Source organism: Lithobates pipiens, unplaced genomic scaffold, assembly GCF_037356315.1.
Source record: "Lithobates pipiens isolate NorthernLeopardFrog02 unplaced genomic scaffold, aLitPip1_a1.2 Scaffold_13, whole genome shotgun sequence".
Classification (NCBI taxonomy): domain Eukaryota; kingdom Metazoa; phylum Chordata; class Amphibia; order Anura; family Ranidae; genus Lithobates; species Lithobates pipiens.
In genome coordinates this window covers 40,142,881-40,163,713 of record NW_027507718.1, presented here as the reverse complement: position 1 = coordinate 40,163,713, position 20,833 = coordinate 40,142,881, and the positions used below count along the sequence as shown (strand labels likewise).

Below are 20,833 nucleotides of genomic sequence, written 5' to 3'. Positions count from 1 at the left end.
TCATTACTTATTTGTGGAATTTAATGTCCTTTAATCAACCAAACTGGTTGTTCATGCTGAGCGCAGGCAAGGAAGGGAGCGACTGCAAACAAAATGAAGGTAAAGACACCAGCCCTTAAAACTGTTTCAACCTAGGTCCAGCTCTGGGTTCCTAGCTGTTCACCTGCTGATAGTATGTTATTTGCAAGTAATTATATCACTCCATGTTGCACAATTGTCCATACAGCTTAATGTTCGATCCACCCAGTATTTTTTGCAATAGACAAATCTAAGGAGGGGGGAAAGGAGGTTTTTTTTTCAGTTCTCTCCACCACTGTTCGTGCTTCTCCCCGTTTTCTACCACAGGTTTAAACGATAATGTTTTCCCCCTTTTTTCTACTTCTAATACTTAAGATGCCTTCTCCTTTAAACATCACTTTCTCTAAGATAATATTGAGGTTCTGATGTTATCCCCTTAGTTTATCGCGCTGTCTATCCATACAAAACACTGGGATAAACGGAAACAACCAAAAGATAAGGGAGACAGAAAAGATAATAGGGGGCAAGGAGGGTGGTCAGGGTTAGTCAGCACTCATTATACTCATTATGTTTTTACTCAACTTCTTCCTGGTGCCTCCAGCTTCCGAACTGTACACAATGTTCCTCTCCTATCTCTCAGTTAAATTGAATCACTTATTTCAACAGTCCATTATTCTGTCACTTCTTGATCTACATAACAGAGATACAGCCCAGTAACGATCTGACCTTATTTCCAGCTCTTCCTGTTCCATTCAGGGTCCAGCCTTTTCAGCCTTTTCAGGGCGATCATCCTTTGAGAGATCAGAAGGGGGAGAAAGCAGAAGGGGGGGGGGATCCAGGAGGGGTTCCTCCGTCTCCAGTTAGCCTCCTTTCTTCTACCTGCCGCCAGATGGAGTTCTCCTAGTCACGCTGACACCTCTGTTTAAGCTTGCCTCGCATTTCACTTTCACTTTCGTTCACCCCAGCGGCTAGACAGGCAGGCGAGCAGACAGGCAGGCAGACCGGCGAACCGGCGGGGGGGGTACTGTCAACAGGTGAGGACTGCTTCGTTCTCCCGGAGCCGAGCGCTCTCTCACCACGCTCCGTACCCGCTGGTATAGCGGGGTTTCCTCCGTCCACACATGAGGGCGCCGTAGTCGAGCCCCTCCCCTCACCTCTCCTCGCTCACGTACGCCGCGTCATCAGCTGCTGACTCAGCGACACCTGTCTAAAGCGGAGTTCTGGTTAAAAAAAAAATGAAAAGTCAGCAGCTACAAATGCAGCTGCTGACTTTTAATAATCTGACATTTACCTGTCCCAGGGTCCAGCGATGCAGGGGAACGAAGCCCCACAAGTCTCCCCCTCCTCTCTGCAGCGCCGGCATTGTCACTGTGGGCACCCGACTGTGGCTTCACAGCCTGGCACGCACTGCGCATGCATGAGCCACGCGGCACGCTGTGACTGGCTGGGCAATTGCCGAGAGGGAGGGGGTAGAGGTGAACTTTCTTCCGGCGCCGCGGTGCCCTGGGAGGAAATGAGAGCTGGAACCCTCTAAAAAGAGGGTTTCTGCTCCCCCCCAAAAAAAATGACATGTGGATTGTCAGGGGGTCACCTTCCCTTAACCTCCCTAGCGGTGATCCCGAGTCTGGCTCGGGTTGGGATTTTAGTTCCATGAGCGGTAACCCCGAACCAGACTCGGAATCGCATCGTTGGATACAGGGAGGACACAGGGAGAGTTCCTTACCTTGTCCCCTGGATCCAGCGATGTCCTCTGCGCTGTGTGATCGAGCTGTCCTCCGCTCGATTCACAGTGCCCGAATGCCGCCGAGCTCCGTTCCCTGCGACGTTACAGAGCACGGGAGCGGAGATCGGCGCCAAATTCAAAAAAGTAAAAAGACACAAAACACACACAGTACTGTAATCTTACAGAAAATAAAAAAAATACACACCCCCTTTGTCCCTAGTGGTCTGTGCAGTGCCCTGCATGCACCTTTATATTATAAATACTGTTTTTTCTGCCTGAAATTTGGAGATTGTCCATAGCAACCAAAAAGTGTCCCTTTTTCAGTGTTTTTGGATTTGATTACATTATTGAATAATTTTTATTATTCTTTATTATATTATAAACTTTATCATACCCGGGATGTCTGCTAGACTCTGGTTTGAACAGATTTAAGAGAGTTATTCCTAAGAATTACAGGACTACAATATAAAACGCCAAATTTCCATGCAAAATAATTGTACCGCTTTCAGCACCTAAAACCAGAACTAATCATACCGCCAGGGAGGTTAAAGAAGAAGTTCCATTTTTGGGTGGAACTCCACTTTAGACAGAAGCCAATTAACTTACCGGCATATCAAAAGCACAGGGAGAACATGCAAGGGCCATGCAAGTAGTGTCCTGCCCAGGATTTGAATTGAGCATCCCAATGATGGATGAAAGGTTTAAAGGTTTACGAGAATACCAGCAAAAGGGAGTGTAGTGGACTGATAAAATACAGCAATTCCCGCAGGAGAAATCCTGAGCAGACAGCTTGTAACTTTCTTTATCATTTTTTATCGGAATCAAAAATGTAAATAGTAAAAGCATTCAAGCCGCTTCCAAATGACACATATCTACTACAAGCACTGTTAACTGTTACTATAAACACAGCGGTTTAAATACCAGCTCACTTTTCGCAGCAGAAAGATAAAAGGTTGTGGGAGATAAATGATGCAATTTTTTATTCTGTAGAAATGACATTGTGTAAGCTTGTTCTGTTTTTTGATAACTTGACCTCAATGAGCACTTTCATTCAGAGAATAAAAAAGTACCTTACAATTTTCTTGATACAGTAGATACAGTCGTTCTAAGATATGTATTATCTATTGCTATCCTACAGCCTTAGGCTCCATGCACACTGGAGCTCATAAACTGCAGTTTATTGGAGTTTGGGCGTTTTTTTTAAAAGCCCATAAACGCTCATAAACGCTTATAAACGCGCGTTAATTAGTGTTCGGCATTCAATTTTTCCAATGCATTGTGGGAGTTTGGAATGTACTGTGGGATTTTTGGAGTGTCCTCTGTGTATTTTTATTGAAAACGCCCATAAACGCTAACGCTAATAAACGCTCATAAACGCTAGTACAAAACGCTGTTAAAAGCAAGTTTTTCAACCAGCGTTTTCTGCCAGCAATCTGGCGTCCAGAAAAAGCTTTTTTGAGCTTCAGTGTGCATGGAGCCTTATAGTTTTAGAACTCCCGGCAAAAATAAGATTAACGCATCAATAGCCTGTTAAAAGAAAAAATAACAAAGCAGTTTTTGCCAATATTTACCTTCAGTCCAGAACTGTCTCCTGCAGTACTTCTTTTTCACAGCTAGATGTCCTCAGTCTGATGTCCAGCATCATTCAATACATTTGGATTAGCCCAGGCCTTCATGGACCCCTGAAGACTCTAACTCAGTGGTCATCAACCCTGTCCTCAGGGCCCACTAACAGGCCAGGTTTTATGTATTACTTTGGGGAGATGCCGACTAGAATACTGCACTCACTGAGCAGCAAATTATATCACCTGTGATGTATTTCAGTTATATTGCAAAACTAGCCTGTTAGTGGGCCCTGAGGACAGGGTTGATGACCACTGATCCAACTGACAAGTGCAGAGAAGCTGCAGAGTGATGAGCTCATCTCTCGGGCCACTCTTTTTATTACTATCCTTGTCAGCACATGAACTGGCAGGCTCCTTGTATTACTTCTTTTTCTCACACTCTTGCCTTGCTGTACTGGGACTGCAGGAGGGCAGAGCAATACCAGGTCATAGTCAGGCACTTACAGAGAAAAATACATTAACAGTGACAGAGCTGCATTCATGTGTATATTTTATATCTGCTTATTTTAGCTTTAAAACTGAACTCTAGGCAAAAAAGCTATATTAACAGATGAAATACAGATAGTATATGGGAGCTGTTTTACTTGCCACAATATTTATATTGTTGTCCATTCAGTCCTGAGATTTACACAGAGCTGCCACACAGAACAGCAAGGTAGACAACTGTTAAGCTGGGTACACACAGTCCCCCTGTCAGACCACTATAGCTCAGTGGGGAGATCGCTGTACTAATGTGGGATGTGTTAGTACAGTGATCTGTAAGGTTTTTTCCATTCAGCCTGCTGAGTTGAACGAAAAAAATACTTAATGTCTCAACATTATAGTTATAGACTGTAAGAGGAATATAGTGCTGACCTTTCTCCACCCCTAGCCTGCTGATTAGACTATAAAGGAGCAGCAGCAGAATAATGAGGTCATGTCTCTGCTCACTCTGTTCTCTCCTTGTATTAGCATATTCTTTGCAGCACATTTGCATGAAATGCACCTGGTTGTCTCCCAGTACTAATTTAAAGTCAGCAGCTACAAAAAGTGTAGCTGCTGACTTTTAATCATTTGACTTTTAGGGCCAGTTCACACCACATGCAGTCCAGTGCTTTTTTTTCTGCATCAAAAATGCATGGAAAGTAGGTTATATGGTTTTCAATGGCATAGTTTACACCAGTGCTTGCAGTTGCAGTGCTTTCCAGTTCCAGAAAGAAATGTAGAACATGCTGAATTTTTTCTGCACTGGACTGTACTGGAACGCTGTAAAACGCATAAAAAATGCACTGGAACGCACCCGGAATGCACTTAAATGCACCAAAAACGCATGCAACACACTTGTCCTTATTTGAGGTTAAGAAAAAAGAGAGGGGAAAAAAAGCACTGGACTTCATCAAAAACGCACTGGAACGCATAAAAAATGCACTGGAACACATCAAAAACACGCATGCAGAAAAGCACCTGGAGCGCATCCGGACTGCGTTTTTATGGTGTGAACTGGCCTTTAACCACTTGCTTACTGGGCACTTAAACCCCCCTCAGTCCCAGACCAATTTTCAGCTTTCAGCGCTGATGCACTTTGAATGACAATTGCGCGGGCATACAACACTGTACCCAAATGAAATTTTTATCATTTTTTTCCCACAAATAGAGCTTTCTTTTGGTGGTATTTAGTTACAGCTCGGAGTTTTATTTTTTGCTAAACAAACAAAAAAAGATGCAAAAAAAATAAAAAAATAAATCATGTTTTAATAGTTTGTTCTAAAATTTTGAAAACGGGTCATTTTTCTCCTTCATTGAAGTGCGCTGATTAGGCGGCACTGATAGGCTGCATTGGTGGGCACTGATGGGCTGCATTGGTGGGCACTGATAGGCTGCACTGATAGGCATAGTTAAGGCGGCACTAATAGGCACAGATAAGGCGGCACCGATGGGCACAGATAAGGCGGCACTGATGGGCAAAGATGGGCACAGATAAGATGGCACGGATGGGCGGCACGGATGGGTGGCACGGATGGGTGGCACGGATGGGCACTGATAGGTACCACTGATAGATGGGACTGATGGGCACTGATAGGTGGCACTGATGGGCACTGATAGGTGGCACTGATAGGTGGCTCTGATAGGTGGCACTGCTGGGCACTGATGGGCGGCACTGCTGGGCACGGATGGGCGGAACTGCTGGGCACTGATGGGCAGCACTGGGGTGAAGCACCTTTGAGGCAGATTGTGGGCACTGTGGGTGGCACTGTGGGTGGCACTGCTGGGTGGCACTGTGGGCACTGCTGGGTGGCACTGGGCACTGCTGGGTGGCACTATGGGCACTGCTGGGTGGCACTGACGGGGGGCACTTACTTTTATTCAGGATGGCACTGCGGGGGGCAGGTGGGCACTGGCAGGAGGCAGATGGTCGCTTGAATTGCTGGCCATGATCGGGACTGATGTCCTGATCACGGCCGCCGGCGATCGGCTTTTTTTTTTTCTCCTCGCGCTGTCAGCGCGAGGAGGAATACTAGCCGATTACTGGCTCTGTTCTATCACCTGATCAGCTGTCATTGGCTGACAGCTGATCACGTGATAAGGGGTCGGGATCGACCCCTTGCACGGATCCGTGATCAGGCCAGTCTGATGGACTCGCCGATCACAGAGCGCACCGCGCGCGCCCCTCAGGGGGCGCGCAGGCCGCTCGTGCACGGGGCGACGTCAATAGACGTAGTCCCGGAAAAGTAGGTCCGCGCTAATGCCGTCATTTGGCAATAGCGCGGATCCCAAGTGGTTAATAAAAGCACCATGGTCCAGGGCCACGGTCCAGTGATGTGGGCATACCAAGCCCCGCTCCTCTCCCCCTCCTTTCCAGGGTGCCAGCATTCTTATTGCGGGCGCCAAGCTGTGGCTTCACAGCCGGGCATGCACTGCGCATGTGTGAGCCACGCTACACGTTGTGAATGGCCGGGTAATCTTCTGGTACCTGTGACATGTCCCAGAAGATTGCAGGGAGGGAGGGGGGAGAGGTGATCTTGCTTTTGGTGCCGCAAAGCCCTGGGAGGAAGTGGGAGCTGGATGCCTCTAAAAAGAGGGTATCCGCTCCTCCTCCCCCCAAAAAATGACATGCCAAATGTGGCATGTCAGGGGGTCACCATCACTTAATGTGGAAGTTCAATTTTTGGGATGAACTCCGATTTAAGGTCACCCCTGTAGCAGAGATCATGTTACCAAGTGCCTAAATGTTTGGCCACCTTATCACCATTGGTATTTTTTCTGTTTAAGGACAAATATTATTACTTTATCATAATATGGATAATTCTCTATGCAACCTGTAATCAGTGTAAATGAATGTAATACCTCCTAATAAATCACATATGAAGCACAAATCCTGATATATATATATAAAGCAAGATCCATAAAGACAAAGGGTGAGCGAGTTTGGGGTGGAGGAACTTGGCTGTCCTGCACCTCAACCTGAACACCTTTGGGATGAATTAGAGCGGAGACTGCGAGCCAGGCCTTCTCCTCCACATCAGTGCCTGACCTCATAAATGCTCTTCTGGAAGAATGGTCAAACTTTCCCATAGACACACTCCTAAACCTTGTGGGTGGCCTTCCCAGAAGAGTTGAAGCTGTTATAACTGCAAAGGGTGGGCCGACTCAATATTGAACCCTACGGACTAAGATTGGGATGTAATTATATCCATATCTCAATGTGTTGTTGCTTACACTGAAATGTTTTTCCCACACCTAACAGTAGCAATCCATCAAAAAGTGCAGCACAACATGTATACAAGTATTATTACTCTATTGCTTTTATGTATTATGATATATCCTTCAGTTTACTTGTGCATTATGTGTTCTATATTTTGCTACAGGAGAAGAGATTTTAGCCACATATGATCAGAACCATCGAGACTTTCTATTCCCCGAGCCAAAACTGACTCCTCCATACCCAGGAGTGGATAGGGAGGTCCTGATGAAAACTCTCTGTGGCTTTAAAGTGAGTACCGTTTTTTTGTCCTTTAAGTGCATGTATGATAAGCAATTACTTCCAAAACTGCCCTTCAGTAAATGTATAATATAAAATCTGACTGTGACAAGAGTAGTGTAAGCCACCACTTACTGTGGCCCCTCTTTTTGAAAAACAAATAAAAGTTTTGAGATAGTAACCCGAGAATTTTGTACAGTAGATTTCTAGAACGGGGATAGTCTAGATCTAGATGACTTTTAAATAGAGCATACACTATTGCAGTGAATAAAAACAGAGTTGATTTGGTAAAAGACAACAAGAGAAACTAAATAGTTATTTAGTAATGTGATGTATTAATCCATTATTCTGGAATTTATTAAAGGCAAAAATTGTATTCAGATATTTGCCAGTACTGTACAATAACACTGTGTGTAAAAAAGTGAAGTTAGTTGCAAGAAGAGCTGCTTTAGTAAAAATTCTTATCCCCCACTCTTATCCCCAAGTTATTTTAAAACAAGCATAGAAACTACAGAAACCTGTATAAGGTTTAACCACTTCCCGCCTGGCCTATAGCAGAATGATGGCTGGGCGGTGGGTCAGTTATCCTGACTGGACATCATAGGACGTCTTTCAGGATAACTGCCAGTGGGGCTACGCAGCGTGGCAATTGGTGGTGCGGCGTGTTGGTCTGATACACCGCTACACCAATGTCAGTAAAGAGCCTCTGACGGAGGCTCTTTACCACGTGATCATCCGTGTCCAATCACGGCTGATCACAGTGTAAACACAAAGAGCCGTGTATTAGCTTTTCCTCACTCGCATCTAACAGCTGTGAGTAGAGGAGAGCTGATCGGCAGCTCTCGTGACGGGGGGAATCTGTGCTGATTGATTATCAGTGCAGCCCCCCCACGCATGCCCACACTGGACCACCAGGGATGGCCTCCATGGACGGATGACCAGGTATGCCACCCATGGCCACCAGGAATGATAGTCAGTGCTATCTATCAGTGTCTATCAGTGCCCCCCATCCATGTTCATCAGTGCCCATCCATGCCACCTATCAGTGCCACCCATAAGTACCCATCAGTGCAGCCTTTCAGTGCCCATCAGTGCTGCCTATCAATGCCCATCAGTGCTGCATGCCAGTGCCACCTGTCAGTGCCCATCAGTGCTGCCTATCAGTGCCCATCAGTGCCAACTCATTGGTGCCACCTCATCATTGCCCATTAGTGCCGCCTTATCAGTGCCCGTCAGTGCAGCCTCATCAGTGCCTGTCAGTGAAGGAGAAAACATACTTTTTTACAAAATTTTATAACAGAAACAAAGAAAAACGTTTTTATTCAAAGTTTTCGGTATTTTTTTATTTGTTGCGCAAAAAAGAAAAACCCCAGCAGTGATCAAATGCCACAAAAAGAAAGTTCTGTTTGTGGAAACAAAATTATAAAAAATTTGTTTGGGTACAGTGTAGCATTACCACGCAATTGTCATTCAAAGTGTGACAGCGCTGTAAGCTGAAAATTGGCTTGGCCAGGAAGGAACGGGATGTTAGTGCCTGGTATTGAAGTGGTTAAAGGAAACTATGTTTTTGGGATACGCAGGTGCCCCTGTTAAAATCTTACTGTGTGAATTCATAGATTAATTATAATACCCTCTAGCAAGACATTTTGCAGAGTCCATGCTCCTCCAGCTGGGTCCGCCTTATACCCCGAAGGTTACTACTTGGTATCCTCCCTTCCCCTTTCTCCTGATCTTTCTCACCTTTCACTTTTTTTTACCTTGCTTGTGTCTCTCCTTCCTACTAACCAATTCTCACCTTTTGCACTTTTGCAACCACCTGTAACCTTATCAGCCCTCAGTCTTGACTCTATCATGAGGCAGATACCCTTCCTCTCTTCACAATCCATATTCATACAAGTACCTTAAACTCCAGAATCACCATCAGGAACTGCCTAAGACCCCCCCCCCCCCCCCCCCCCTTCCATCTCCTGCTAGTAATCCTCGTTCATCACCTTAATCATTCCTTATTTGAAGCAAACACACCAATTATGTCCCAGGAGAAGTTGACTATCATCTTAACAACCTCTACATTTGAAACTATCTGGGAACCTTGGGCCCAGCATTTGGGCATCTCTAATTCCTGGAATACAGGTCTAACAAATAATCGCTATCACTTAACCAATACTAACCAATACCTCCCTACCTGTTGATTGGCTCTTCTTCTATCTTCTCATGACCAACCTTTTTCTTCAATTCTTTCCTTTTTCTCCCACACTAAGGTCCATTATAACATTCAAAGCGGACCCATAGGTCAGTTACCTTAATGACAGTTTGACAAAAGGTCCTTCCCATGAGGCATGAAGGTTTGGTTCTAGTGCTTCCTACCCTCCTCAAGGCTCATCGCCTCACCATGGATTGTTGGGGTGGTCCTCTGGGCACAGCATGATCCCATAAGGGGTGCCAGGAGTACTTCCCCCAAAGATCCTGCTACAATAGTCAATATGTGAGATGGCTTCTCAAGGAGATACAAAGCCAAACCAAGGTTTACTGTCTCTACCATTTAGGTAGAGAGGTAAAGTCCATCTAGACTACTATAAGTACAGACAGGGACAGGGCGCTCACCCTAGTTCCAAGCTGCAGCAATGTCAAAGGAAAAGATCCATAAGCCACATATAATGAAGCAGACCCATGTGCATGAAGTGAGATGAATGGCAGCCTCAGCCTGGACTCCAGCCAGGCCATGTCTCCAATGCGTTTCACTCCATGATTTTCAGTTCTATTGTGCACCTGTTTTCGATACTCACTTTACTAAGATATATTGCTCTGCATACCATAAAAAAAATGTAATAAAAATATTGTTTATTGTTATATTGTCCGGATATAAGTGGAGTGAAGATAGGGGACACCCAACAAAAGGTATCTGCATATGCGGACGATATGATGTTCTCACTTACAAATCCTGCGATTTCACTACAGATTTTACTGTGTGAATTTTATAGATATGGCAACCTATCAAACTTAATCATAAACTTTAATAAGTCTGAGGTGATGGAGGTGGGCATAAGCCAGTCTCAGTTGACAAACCTTCAAACTAGTTTTAAATTTAAATGGACAACAATAGCGTTGAGGTATTTAGGGACATTAATCCCCCCCCCAGCATATCTCAAGTATTTGACCTAAACTTCCTTCCTAAATTCCTTTATCTTCTTCAGGCTTTACCGATATACATTCCCTCTAAATGGTTTGATCAAGTGGCAGCAATGTTTTCTGCTTTCATCTGGCATATGGACTTGGCAGTGAAAGGGTTAATAGTTCAATTTTGTTTTGGGAAGTTTTTAACTTGACCATGTAGCTGCAAATTGACTAGAAATAGTTCTCTCGTTGTTCAGATAAAACCAATAAGCATAGGTCACTATGCCACTGCTGATTTATTTTTAGTTTTTTTTTACTATATTTACAATGCGGCCTTAGACAGTAGTATAATAATTTCACCATCTCCGGCTACCAATACCTAGTCAGACATCCTTGGCTAAAGTTGTGAATGGTGGTCAAAACCCTAGGCTAGAGATGGTAAATGGTATTATACGGGTCAAGACTTAACAGGTTTCCTGCAAAAGGGACATTCTTTTGAGGAGAGTGAGGTGCACATTTTGGACAGAGGGGATAACTGGTTGCAGTAGTCATGAAAGAGTACATGTTAGGTTAAGCTGGAACAACCATCACTGAACAGGGGTGGGGGCCTTCAACGCCCTCTGTCCTTTACATATAATGCCATCTCTACCCCAATGGTTTGACACTAATTCACACCTTTGGCTATGTAAATTGAAGGATTAGTTGCATGCATGCAACTCTATGCATCTAGGACAGGGTGGTTCCACAACTTTCACACTTCCCATAATGTTCTTGGACCTTTTTCTTGGTGATTGGTTAAGTACTATCTGTACTACCTGTGTGGATATTGATGCTGGGGTATTTTGCTGAAGCTCATTAGAACTAAAGAAGTGGCTTGGATAAGCTATGAAATGTCTTAAAAATTGCAGAATAACTCCATTTGAATGTGACTAACTACTACTAGAGGTTATGGAACCTATAGTTTGATAAGCATTTGGTTAAAAATAGAAGTAACTATATAAACCATTAGTTGCAAGTATATAATGCAATGTGAAATATAAATAAAAAGGTATAATAACTGCATAAACATATTGGGACTAACTTATAGAAGCTTGAATAAAGACTGTGGGGGTTATTTATGAAAAGCAAATCTACTTTGCATTGCAAGTGCACTTGAAAGTGCAGTCGCTCTAAATCTAAGGGGTAGATCTGAAATGAGTGGAAGCTCTGCTGATTTCATCATCCAATCATGTGCACTTGCAGTGCAAAGTGGATTTTCCTTTAGTAAATAACCTCCTGTGGCTGTATTGGTCATAGCAACTGATTTAAAGTAGTTTTCCAATTTTCAAACAAGAAAATAAAAAAGTGACAGCTATATTTGGATTGCCTTTTATAAGCTAAAAGATAATTATCCATCTCTCAGTACAGTTGTCTTTTCATTTGGATATGCTATGTTAATGTAAACAAATGGCATCTCTAGAAATAATTGTTAACATCAGTCACAAAGCACTTTTTTTTCTGTATCTCTGAACACATTGTACATTTACCTTGGCTTCCTATTTCCTTTTCTATGTTTCTAACTAAGATCTTCTTCTTAGAAGATCTTCTGCCCTTGGCTGGACAGATATGTCATATTATTTACTGCTGTAATTTTTCTGCTTCGAGCAGTGCTTCCAACCTGTTTAATTTACAGCCAGCTTGCTCAGCCTCAGTCATGCCACAGAAGAGTATTATGGTTTGGTGGGTTATAAAATGAGATATTAAATCACTGTATGCCAGATAAGACTGGGACCTGTTGGTCCTTTGTATGACATTGACCTGTCTAAACATCCGTGCTTCCCTTTTTGCATACAGTACAGCATTTTTGTGTGTTGTGCTATTTTATTTCATAATCCATTATGTGCTATATTAAGCAGATAATAACAAATAGTGGGTTTGCGCTATGGATGGGCCACAAAAAAGAACGATAGAAACAAGGGGGCTGCCACTACCCAAGGTTCACAACCAGAAGTTGGAACAATATACCAGTGAAATATAAATATAGGTAGTAAGGGCGCTCTACTCTAATAATAAATATCTTATAATTCCAAGAAATATTATAAAATAGAAATGAAATTAAATGAATAGGTGTATTTCCTAAAAAATCTGTGCAAAGTGCAAATTGTGTAAGTTCCAGTAAAGTGCATGAGAAGAAAAAAAAGAAAAAAACAAAAAAAAGAAACACACAATATATAAAAATGACTAAATCAAAATTGATGATATTTAAATTATACCACGTGCTAAAATATATACCTCGTGGTGCACAATAATTAAATAATAAATAATCAGTACTACTAAAAAATATATATGAAAAGGCAATTATCACAATTGAGTTCAAAATATACAGAATTCCGTGATACAAATGCTAATCTTGTAATCAGTGTCCATAGTCAGCAGTGCTAAAACATATAAACAACAGTCCGAAAATGCAAGGTGCCTGGTGCAAATAATCCTTGGGGGGTAAAAAACCTGGTGCGATTTTTGTGTAATTTTTGTGTAATAGGCAGAATTTGTACTCACCAACTTCCCTGCCCCTGCAGGGGTAGAAGCGCCTCCACAGTATTAGCTACTGTGTAGCTATTTGTTGATCCTGGTATCCTGCTCTCTGCCGGTCCCAGTAGTCTGCTTGTTACCTCAGGGATGTGTTATTCTCATTAAATTTAAGAAAAGAGAACCGCCCATAGCATAATATTGTAACAAACTTCCAGTATTTATTTGTTTAAAGTAAAGAAACTACTCACAAAGGTACAATTTAAAACCGCAGTGTATGTAAGTACTGCCGCTTGAAGGAAGAGTCTGTGTATATCCTAGGCCACACCCTATGCATTTCGTCATACGATTTTAATACGATATTAAGCAGCCATTTAAAATTCCAGGTAACCGTAGGTCTTATGGTTAATAAAAGTGATATTTGGTAGTGCTGCTGTTAAGCTATATGCACACCTCTGCATTTTAGTGCATTTTAGTGCATTTTAGTTTTTATTCACACCTTTTGAATTTAAAACTAAGCATATTACATACATTACCTTTAAAACTAAGCATATTACATACATTATCTTTCACCCCATAGAAGATGTGTTTGATGGAAGGGGTAGGAGTTGTTCTGGCCCCCCACCGCATTGGAGAGTCTATGATAGACATCAGTTCTAATGTTGTGCCACTACTCCCTCTTTATGCTTTGTCAATCACAAAACACAGCCTCGTGCACACTGGACGTTATAAAAAAAAACGGCAACGTTAGCTGTAGAAAGCTGTAGCTGTAGAGTAAGTTTATCATGAATTTTGTAGTAGTGTTTTTTTTTTTGTTTAGCTGTAGTGTTTTTTGGCTTTTTTTTTAGCAAAGCTATACAGGCATACCCCACTTTTAAGTACACAATGGGGTTTATTTATTATCGCTGGAAAGTGCAAAATCTGGCTCACTTCTGCATAGAAACAAACAAGCTTCTAACCCCAGCTTGTTCAATTAAGCTTTGGTAATAAAACCTGGAAGCTCATTGGTTTCTATGCAGAAGTGAGCCTGATTTTGCACTTTCCAACTTTAGTAAATTGTGTACTTAAAAGTGGGGTATGCATGTACTCCCATAAAAGCTTATGGCATTTTTAAGCTATTTCAGCTCAGTGTTAGAGCATTTTTACAGCTGAAAAGCTCCTCTCAAAACCCACTGGTTCTGGGTTTTTTTACAGCTAGAAAACGCCCCTGACAAAAACTGCTGATAACAGCCTGTGTGTGTGCATGGACACATAGGATAACATGATGGAGAGTTTATTGACTGCAGAAACAAAACTTCTGAAGCCAAAAACAGCAGCTGTAAAAACGTCCAGTGTGCATGAGGCTTAAAGCTTTAGTACAGCTTTTGGAATTTTATAATGGGCATTGTTTTATTTTTCAGTGTAATGGGATTGATTTACTAAAAATGGAGAGTGCAAAATCTATTGCAGCCGTGTATGGTAGTTAATCAGCTTCTAACTTCAGCTCAATTAAGCTTTGACAAAAACCCTGAACCTGATTGGTTTCTATGCAGAGGTGCGCAAGATTTTGCACTCTCCAGTTTTAGTAAATCAACCTTATTGTCTGTGTAATATGTTAACACTCATACAGTTAATAAAGCACAATGATAAAAATAATAAACAAAATAACACAAAGTTAGTATTGTGAAAATCAAGTTAAAAGGTATTGTAAAAGTTGTGTAATGTCCACATATATTATCTAAACACTTATTTTGACAGTCATTTTCTTTTAAGGGAATTGCACCCAAAATTGAGTTTTCTACAAGAACAACAATAAAAGAAAAGCCAAAAGAATTCAAGAAAAAAAGTTCAGTAAGTTACACATTGAATCATCTGTTACTCAGTTACTCAAGCAGATTCTATGACATTTGTATATGACTATTTGTTGTTCCAGTCAAGCAAAATACAGTGTCAGAGGTCTTTGCCAAATTCTCCTAGAAGAAAATCAAGAATGCCAGCAAAAAGTTACTCTGGCCCAGAACAAAGTTACCGAAGTCCTACTAGATCATCAAAGTCTCGATCTCCTTCACCTTATGCACAAAGGCGAATGTGTGAGCTTAATAAGGACAATCAACAACGCCTTGCTCAATTGAAACTGAACAGTTATGAATTTAAGTCAGACGCAGATACAAAACCCCCATTTATTGTACGACATGTAAGTATTTAGAAAATAAGTGCACCTTTTTTTGGTATTCTGTTCTTCAGGGTTGTTTAAGCAATCCTCGAATACATTTACCTTGTCAAGTTCCTCCACCCCAAACTTGCTCATCCATGTATTTATTAACCTTGCTTTGTGCACTGGTGCGCAGTCATGTTGGAATAGGAAGGGGTCATCTCCAAACTGTTCCCACAAAGTTGGGAGCATGAAATTGTCCAAAATGTCTTGGTATGCTGGCGCCTTAAGAATTCCCTTCACTGGAACTAAGGGGCCAAGCCCAACCCCTGAAAAACAACCCCACACCATAATCCCCTCTCCGCCATATGATTTGGACCAGTGCACAAAGCAAAGTCCATCAAGACATGGATGAGCGAGTTTGGGGTGGAGGAACTTGACTGGCCTGCACAGAGTCCTGACCTTAAACCCAATAGAACACAGGAACACTTTAGGATGAATTAGAGAAGTGACTGTGAGCCAGGCCTTCTCGCCCAACATCAGTGATACATTCTTATTTAAACATCCCTCTTAAAACCACACTAGCATTCTGCTCACTTCCACAATTCTACCCAGTTTACTACCCAGTCTATTTTATATATATATATATACTTTGTCTACCCTAGAGTGCTCCAGGTCTTTAACCACTTCAAGACCAAGCCTATTTCTGACACTTGTTGTTTAGTAGCTAAAATCTGTATTTTTTTCATGAAAATTACTTAGAACCCCAAGCATTATATATAATTTTTTTAGCAAAGATCCTACAGAATAACATGCTGGTTGTTGCAATATTTTATATCACACGGTATTTGCGCAACGGTCTTTCAAACACAATTTTTTGAGAAAAATTACACTTTTTTGAATTAAAAAATAAAGAAAACAGTAAAGTTAGGCCAATTTTTTTGCATATTGTAAAAGATGATGTTACACCGAGTAAACAGACACCTAACATGTTACGTTTTAAAATTGCACGCACTCGTGGAATGGCGACAAACTTTGGGACTTAAAAATCTCCATAGGCGACGTTTACAATTTTTTAACGGTTACTAGTTTGGAGTTACAGAGGAGGTTTTTTGCTAAAATGGTGGCAGTACATCACATGTGTGATTTGAACACTGTTTACATTTGCGGGCATGACTTACATATGCAACATCTTTGGTGCGCGGGGCAAACCCCTCCTCTGCACTTTAAAGTATTCAAATGCCAAAATCTGCATTTTTGAATACCCTAAATTTTTTTAAATCTGTGCCATTGGCTGCCGAATAAACCAGAAGTGATGTTATGATGTCGCTTCCGGGTTACTACATCGGAGACCAGATAGAAGCCTATCCAGCTTTGTTTAGCGGACGTTCCGTCTGGTTGCTCGGGTCTCCCAGTGGCATGGGAGACCTGGGCGGAGCGACGGAAAGCAATGGGAATATGCTTGCGATAACGGACGAGCGGCTCATTAGCCACATCAATGTGATTATTTGAAAGCCGACCGTCAGCTATAAAAAAAAAAACTGTACCAGGGTGATGCCTCTGGCTGCAGGCATCACTCCAATACAACCACTTAAACAAAATGACATACAGCTACGTGATTTAACGTGAAGTGGTTAAAGTGGAGTTTCACTCCTAAAATTATTTATGCATTAATCAGCTGCATTAAAAACAATTAATAACATTTGTAAAAAATTTTTTTTTTTACTCACTTTTTCATGACTGTTGCTAGGGGGTCCCTAGTAATCTGCCTTCCTCTCCTTGGCGCCTGACTTAATTTCCCTCGGCGCCCATGCTTGCCAGTGCTCCTGGGAGATACTTGTCATCATTTCCCAGGAGTCACTGGGCAGCGCCAAGGGCTTCGTTGCCATCACAACGGGGGCGGGCACTTCTGACACCGCCGCCCGTTGTGATGGCAACATCTGAAGTGTACGGCGCTGCACCAGATCCCGGGAAGATAATGCTTGTGGGCTTCACATGCCCACAAGCACTATGGAAACTGCTATTAAACAGGAATATAATTAATATTCCTTTACAAAATCGGCAATCGAGCATGGATTTATCAAACAAACCTTCTAAAAAAAAAAATATGCATCCTAAAAAAATAAAAATTTAACAGTGGGAACTCCGCTTTAAGTATGCCATCAACAACCACACTGCCATGTAAAAGAGTTTCTGTAAGGTATAGCTTTGCTTTATGTTACCCAAATTTTATGTAGCAAAACATACTTTGACAGGAGACTTAATAAAAGAAAGCCCCAACTTATTAAAGGTTAGCAACACACAAGTAGAGACTTGTTCAAAACAACTGAAGATGTATGTGTTTGGCAGAACCAAACACAAAAAAAAAATGGCAACTGCCCAATCATCTCATAGCTAGTAAAGGAAAGGGGCACATGGGTGTAGAACTTCTATGCAACGAGGAATTCACAAATGCCCTAGCGTTCAAACAAAACAACGTCTTTAGCTATGATATATTTTTAATATCTTACATAAAAATAACTTTATTGTAAATGTTACAGATACATAGGAACGCTACTACCAGTTGCGGAGGTGCTTTCATTGCAAAATTCGATGGTATATGAATGGGGCTAAGATTTAGGGGCAAGGCTGGTCTCTGAAGTCAGGAAGGTCAAAAAGCCTTGTAACAGAGCAATTGAGAGCCTCCAGATACATAGAAGTGGATTTTACACTTAATAAAGATAATAAAAGGTGTTTGTGGTCCAGGACATGATTAGTAATCTAATCTTAGTTTATTCGTTTTGTTTTTTATTGGCATGGTGATGGAGGAGTGCAGAAAGTGCAGAGGTGAAAAAAATTATTCTTTAAGTGATATTTCTAGTGCAAAATATGATAAAGCGGCCTGTTTATCAGAATAGCAGAACAATAAAGAACATGTTTTTTATTGTACTAGGAAGAAAGTGGTGTTATAAACTAAACTTATCATAAGCACGATACTGTCCAGAGTTATAAAGAACATAAAACTATTTACCATCTGCCTTCAAATGCTTACTCTTTGTAATTCATTTAGCAGATGATCCTGTGTTTTAATATTGCACTTTAAAAGTACATACAGTGCCTTGAAAAAATATTATTACCCCTTGAAATTTTCCACATTTTGTCATGTTACAACCAAATACATAAATTTATTTTATTGGGATTTTATGTGATAGACCAACACAAAGTGGCATAATTGTGAAATGGAAGGAAAATGATAAATAGTTTTCATTTTTTTTTTTTTTTACAAATAAATATCTGAGAAGTGTACTATATTGAAACTCACTGCAGAATAGGGATGAGCTCGGTGTTCGACTCGAACGCATGTTCAACTCGAACACGGGCCGTTCGCCTGTTCGGCGAATTCAGAACTTTGTGGACCGTTCGCACCAATGCACTACGCCATCGCAATGCATTGCTGGCTCATGATTGGCCAAGCATGCATTGTGACCCCGCATGCTTGGCCAATCACATCGCCGGCAGCGAGGAGAGCCATAATTGGCCACAGGCATGATGCCTGTGGCCAATTATAGCTCAGGGGGGTTAAGTACACGCCCCACACTATATAAGGCTGCCAGCGGGCAGCCTTGTGTAGTGTGTTGTCATGCAGGGAAAGAGCAAGATAGGCAGGGACAGTGTCTTTTTGCTTGGGAACCTAGCGCTGTTACAGTGGGGGTTGTGTGCCTCCTGCACAGTATACACCTGAAGATACCCCTTATTGCTGGTGTTGTTCTGTTTCTGTAATACAGGCATCTGCAGCAGTTAAAGTGGGTGTTGTGTGCCTCCAGCACAATATACACCTGAAGATACCCCTTTATTGCTGGTGTTGTCTGTTGCATATCTTGCATATTAGCCTTTAAAATTAGCACTTTTGATTTCGAACGTTCGAGTCCCATAGACTTTAATATTGTTCTAAAGTTCGTACAAATTTTCAGTCCGTTCGAAGGTACTGGTGCGAACCGAACCAGGGGGTGTTCGGCTCATCCCTACTGAAGAATACAAACAATCAAATATGAAGGATATCATTGGTGACCCACTTCTGACAACGCTAGTTTCCAAGCTGTAATACTTACATTCCTTGAAACATTGACCTGGAACAAGCACGAAGGTCAGGAAAATCAAAATAAAGCCTGAACTTCTAATCTGCATACTTTTTCCAATCATGTGAGTTAAAAAGCACTAAAGCCATAGGATCAGCATTACAGCTATGGAACTACCGTGTTTCACCGAAAATAAGACCTAGCATTATTTTCCAGGAGGGCTGCAATATAAGCCCTACCCCGAAAATGAGCCCTAGTTTAAAATGCTTGTAACATCCTATTACCCACTCTATTACAGTAGTATATAATGTACAATGTGTATGCTTCTGTAATTTAATTGCAGGGAAGAGAGCTCCCGCAGGTCACAGAAGCGCAGAGCGGCACTATAACCAAGGTATTTGGCACAATTATATTACAGAAACACACACATTGTACATTATATAATACTTTAATAGAGTGCATTATAGGATTTTACATGCATTTTAACTCGGTTCACACTGGAGATTCCTGTCAAGCAGGGAGAGAGAGGGGGAGAGAAGACAGCACATTACATGATAAGACCTACCCCGAAAATAAGCCCTACTGTATGTTTTGTTGCCAAAATTAATATAAGACCTGGGCTTATTTTCGGGGAAACACGGTAGTATTTTCAAAAGAATGGGTCTGTAGTAGTACCCTTGGTACCTCAGCAGTATTGGTTTCTTAACCACTTGCCGACCAGCGCACGACGATGTACGTCGACAGAATGGCACGGGCAGGCAAATGGGCGTACATGTACGTCCCTTTAAATTTGCCGCCCTGCCATCGGCGGCGTGCTCCCGTGCTGGTCGGGACCCCCGTGAGTCCGGTCGCGGGACCCGCGGACTCGATCGCCGCGGGCATCCCCGCGATCATCTCACGGAGCGGCCAAATGAAGAAATGCCGTTGTAAACAGCATTTCTTCATTCTGCCTAGCAACTAGTGACGCTGATCTCTGCTCCATGTGATTGGAGCAGAGATCAGTGTTCACTAAATGAAAGCCCAACCCCCCCCACAGTTAGTAACACACCCCTAGGAACACTTAACTCCTACACTGCCACCCACTGGTTAACCCCTTCACTGCCAGTGTCATTTACACAGGAATCACTGCATTTGTATAGCAGTGATTACTGTATAAATGACAATGGTCCCAAAAATGTTTCAAAAATGTCCGAAGGGCCCCCCACAATGTCGCAGTCACAATAAAAATTGCTGATCGCCGCCATTACTAGTAAAAAAAAAAATAATAAAAAATTATTAGTAAAAATGCTATAAAACTATCCCTATTTTGTAAACGCTATAACTTTTGCGCAAACCAATCAATTATTGCGATTTTTTTTTACCAAAAATATGTAGAAGAATACGTATCGGCCTAAACTGAGGGAAAATTTTTTTTTTATATATATATTTTTGGGGGATATTTATTATAACAAAAAGTAAAAAATAATGCGTTTTTTTCCAAATTGTCACTCTATTTTTGTTTATAGCGCAAAAAATAAAAACTGCAGGGGTGATCAAATACCACCAAAAGAACGCTCTATTTGTGGGAAAAAAAGGACGTCAATTTTGTTTGGGAGCCACGTTGCATGACCGCGCAATTGTCAGTTAAAGCGACGCAGTGCCGAATCGCAAAAAGTGGTCTGGTCTTTTACCAGCAAATTGGTCCGGTCTGAAAGTTGTTAAAAG

At 41.9% G+C, this 20,833-nt stretch overlaps 1 protein-coding gene across 3 annotated transcripts in view; it reads left to right on the top strand.

Annotated features, from left to right (window-relative positions):
• SPATA6L (spermatogenesis associated 6 like) overlaps window positions 1-20,833 on the top strand; it is a 109,061-nt gene that overhangs the window by 69,874 nt on the left and 18,354 nt on the right. For 2 of the 3 annotated variants that reach the window (XM_077475030.1, XM_077475029.1), the window contains exons 6-9: window positions 7,212-7,336; window positions 14,696-14,773; window positions 14,856-15,116; window positions 19,473-19,523. In XM_077475030.1, the coding sequence (XP_077331156.1) occupies window positions 7,212-7,336; window positions 14,696-14,773; window positions 14,856-15,116; window positions 19,473-19,523 (515 nt within the window). The remainder of the gene's footprint in view (window positions 1-7,211; window positions 7,337-14,695; window positions 14,774-14,855; window positions 15,117-19,472; window positions 19,524-20,833) is intronic. The other variant, XM_077475031.1, reaches the window with a different exon arrangement.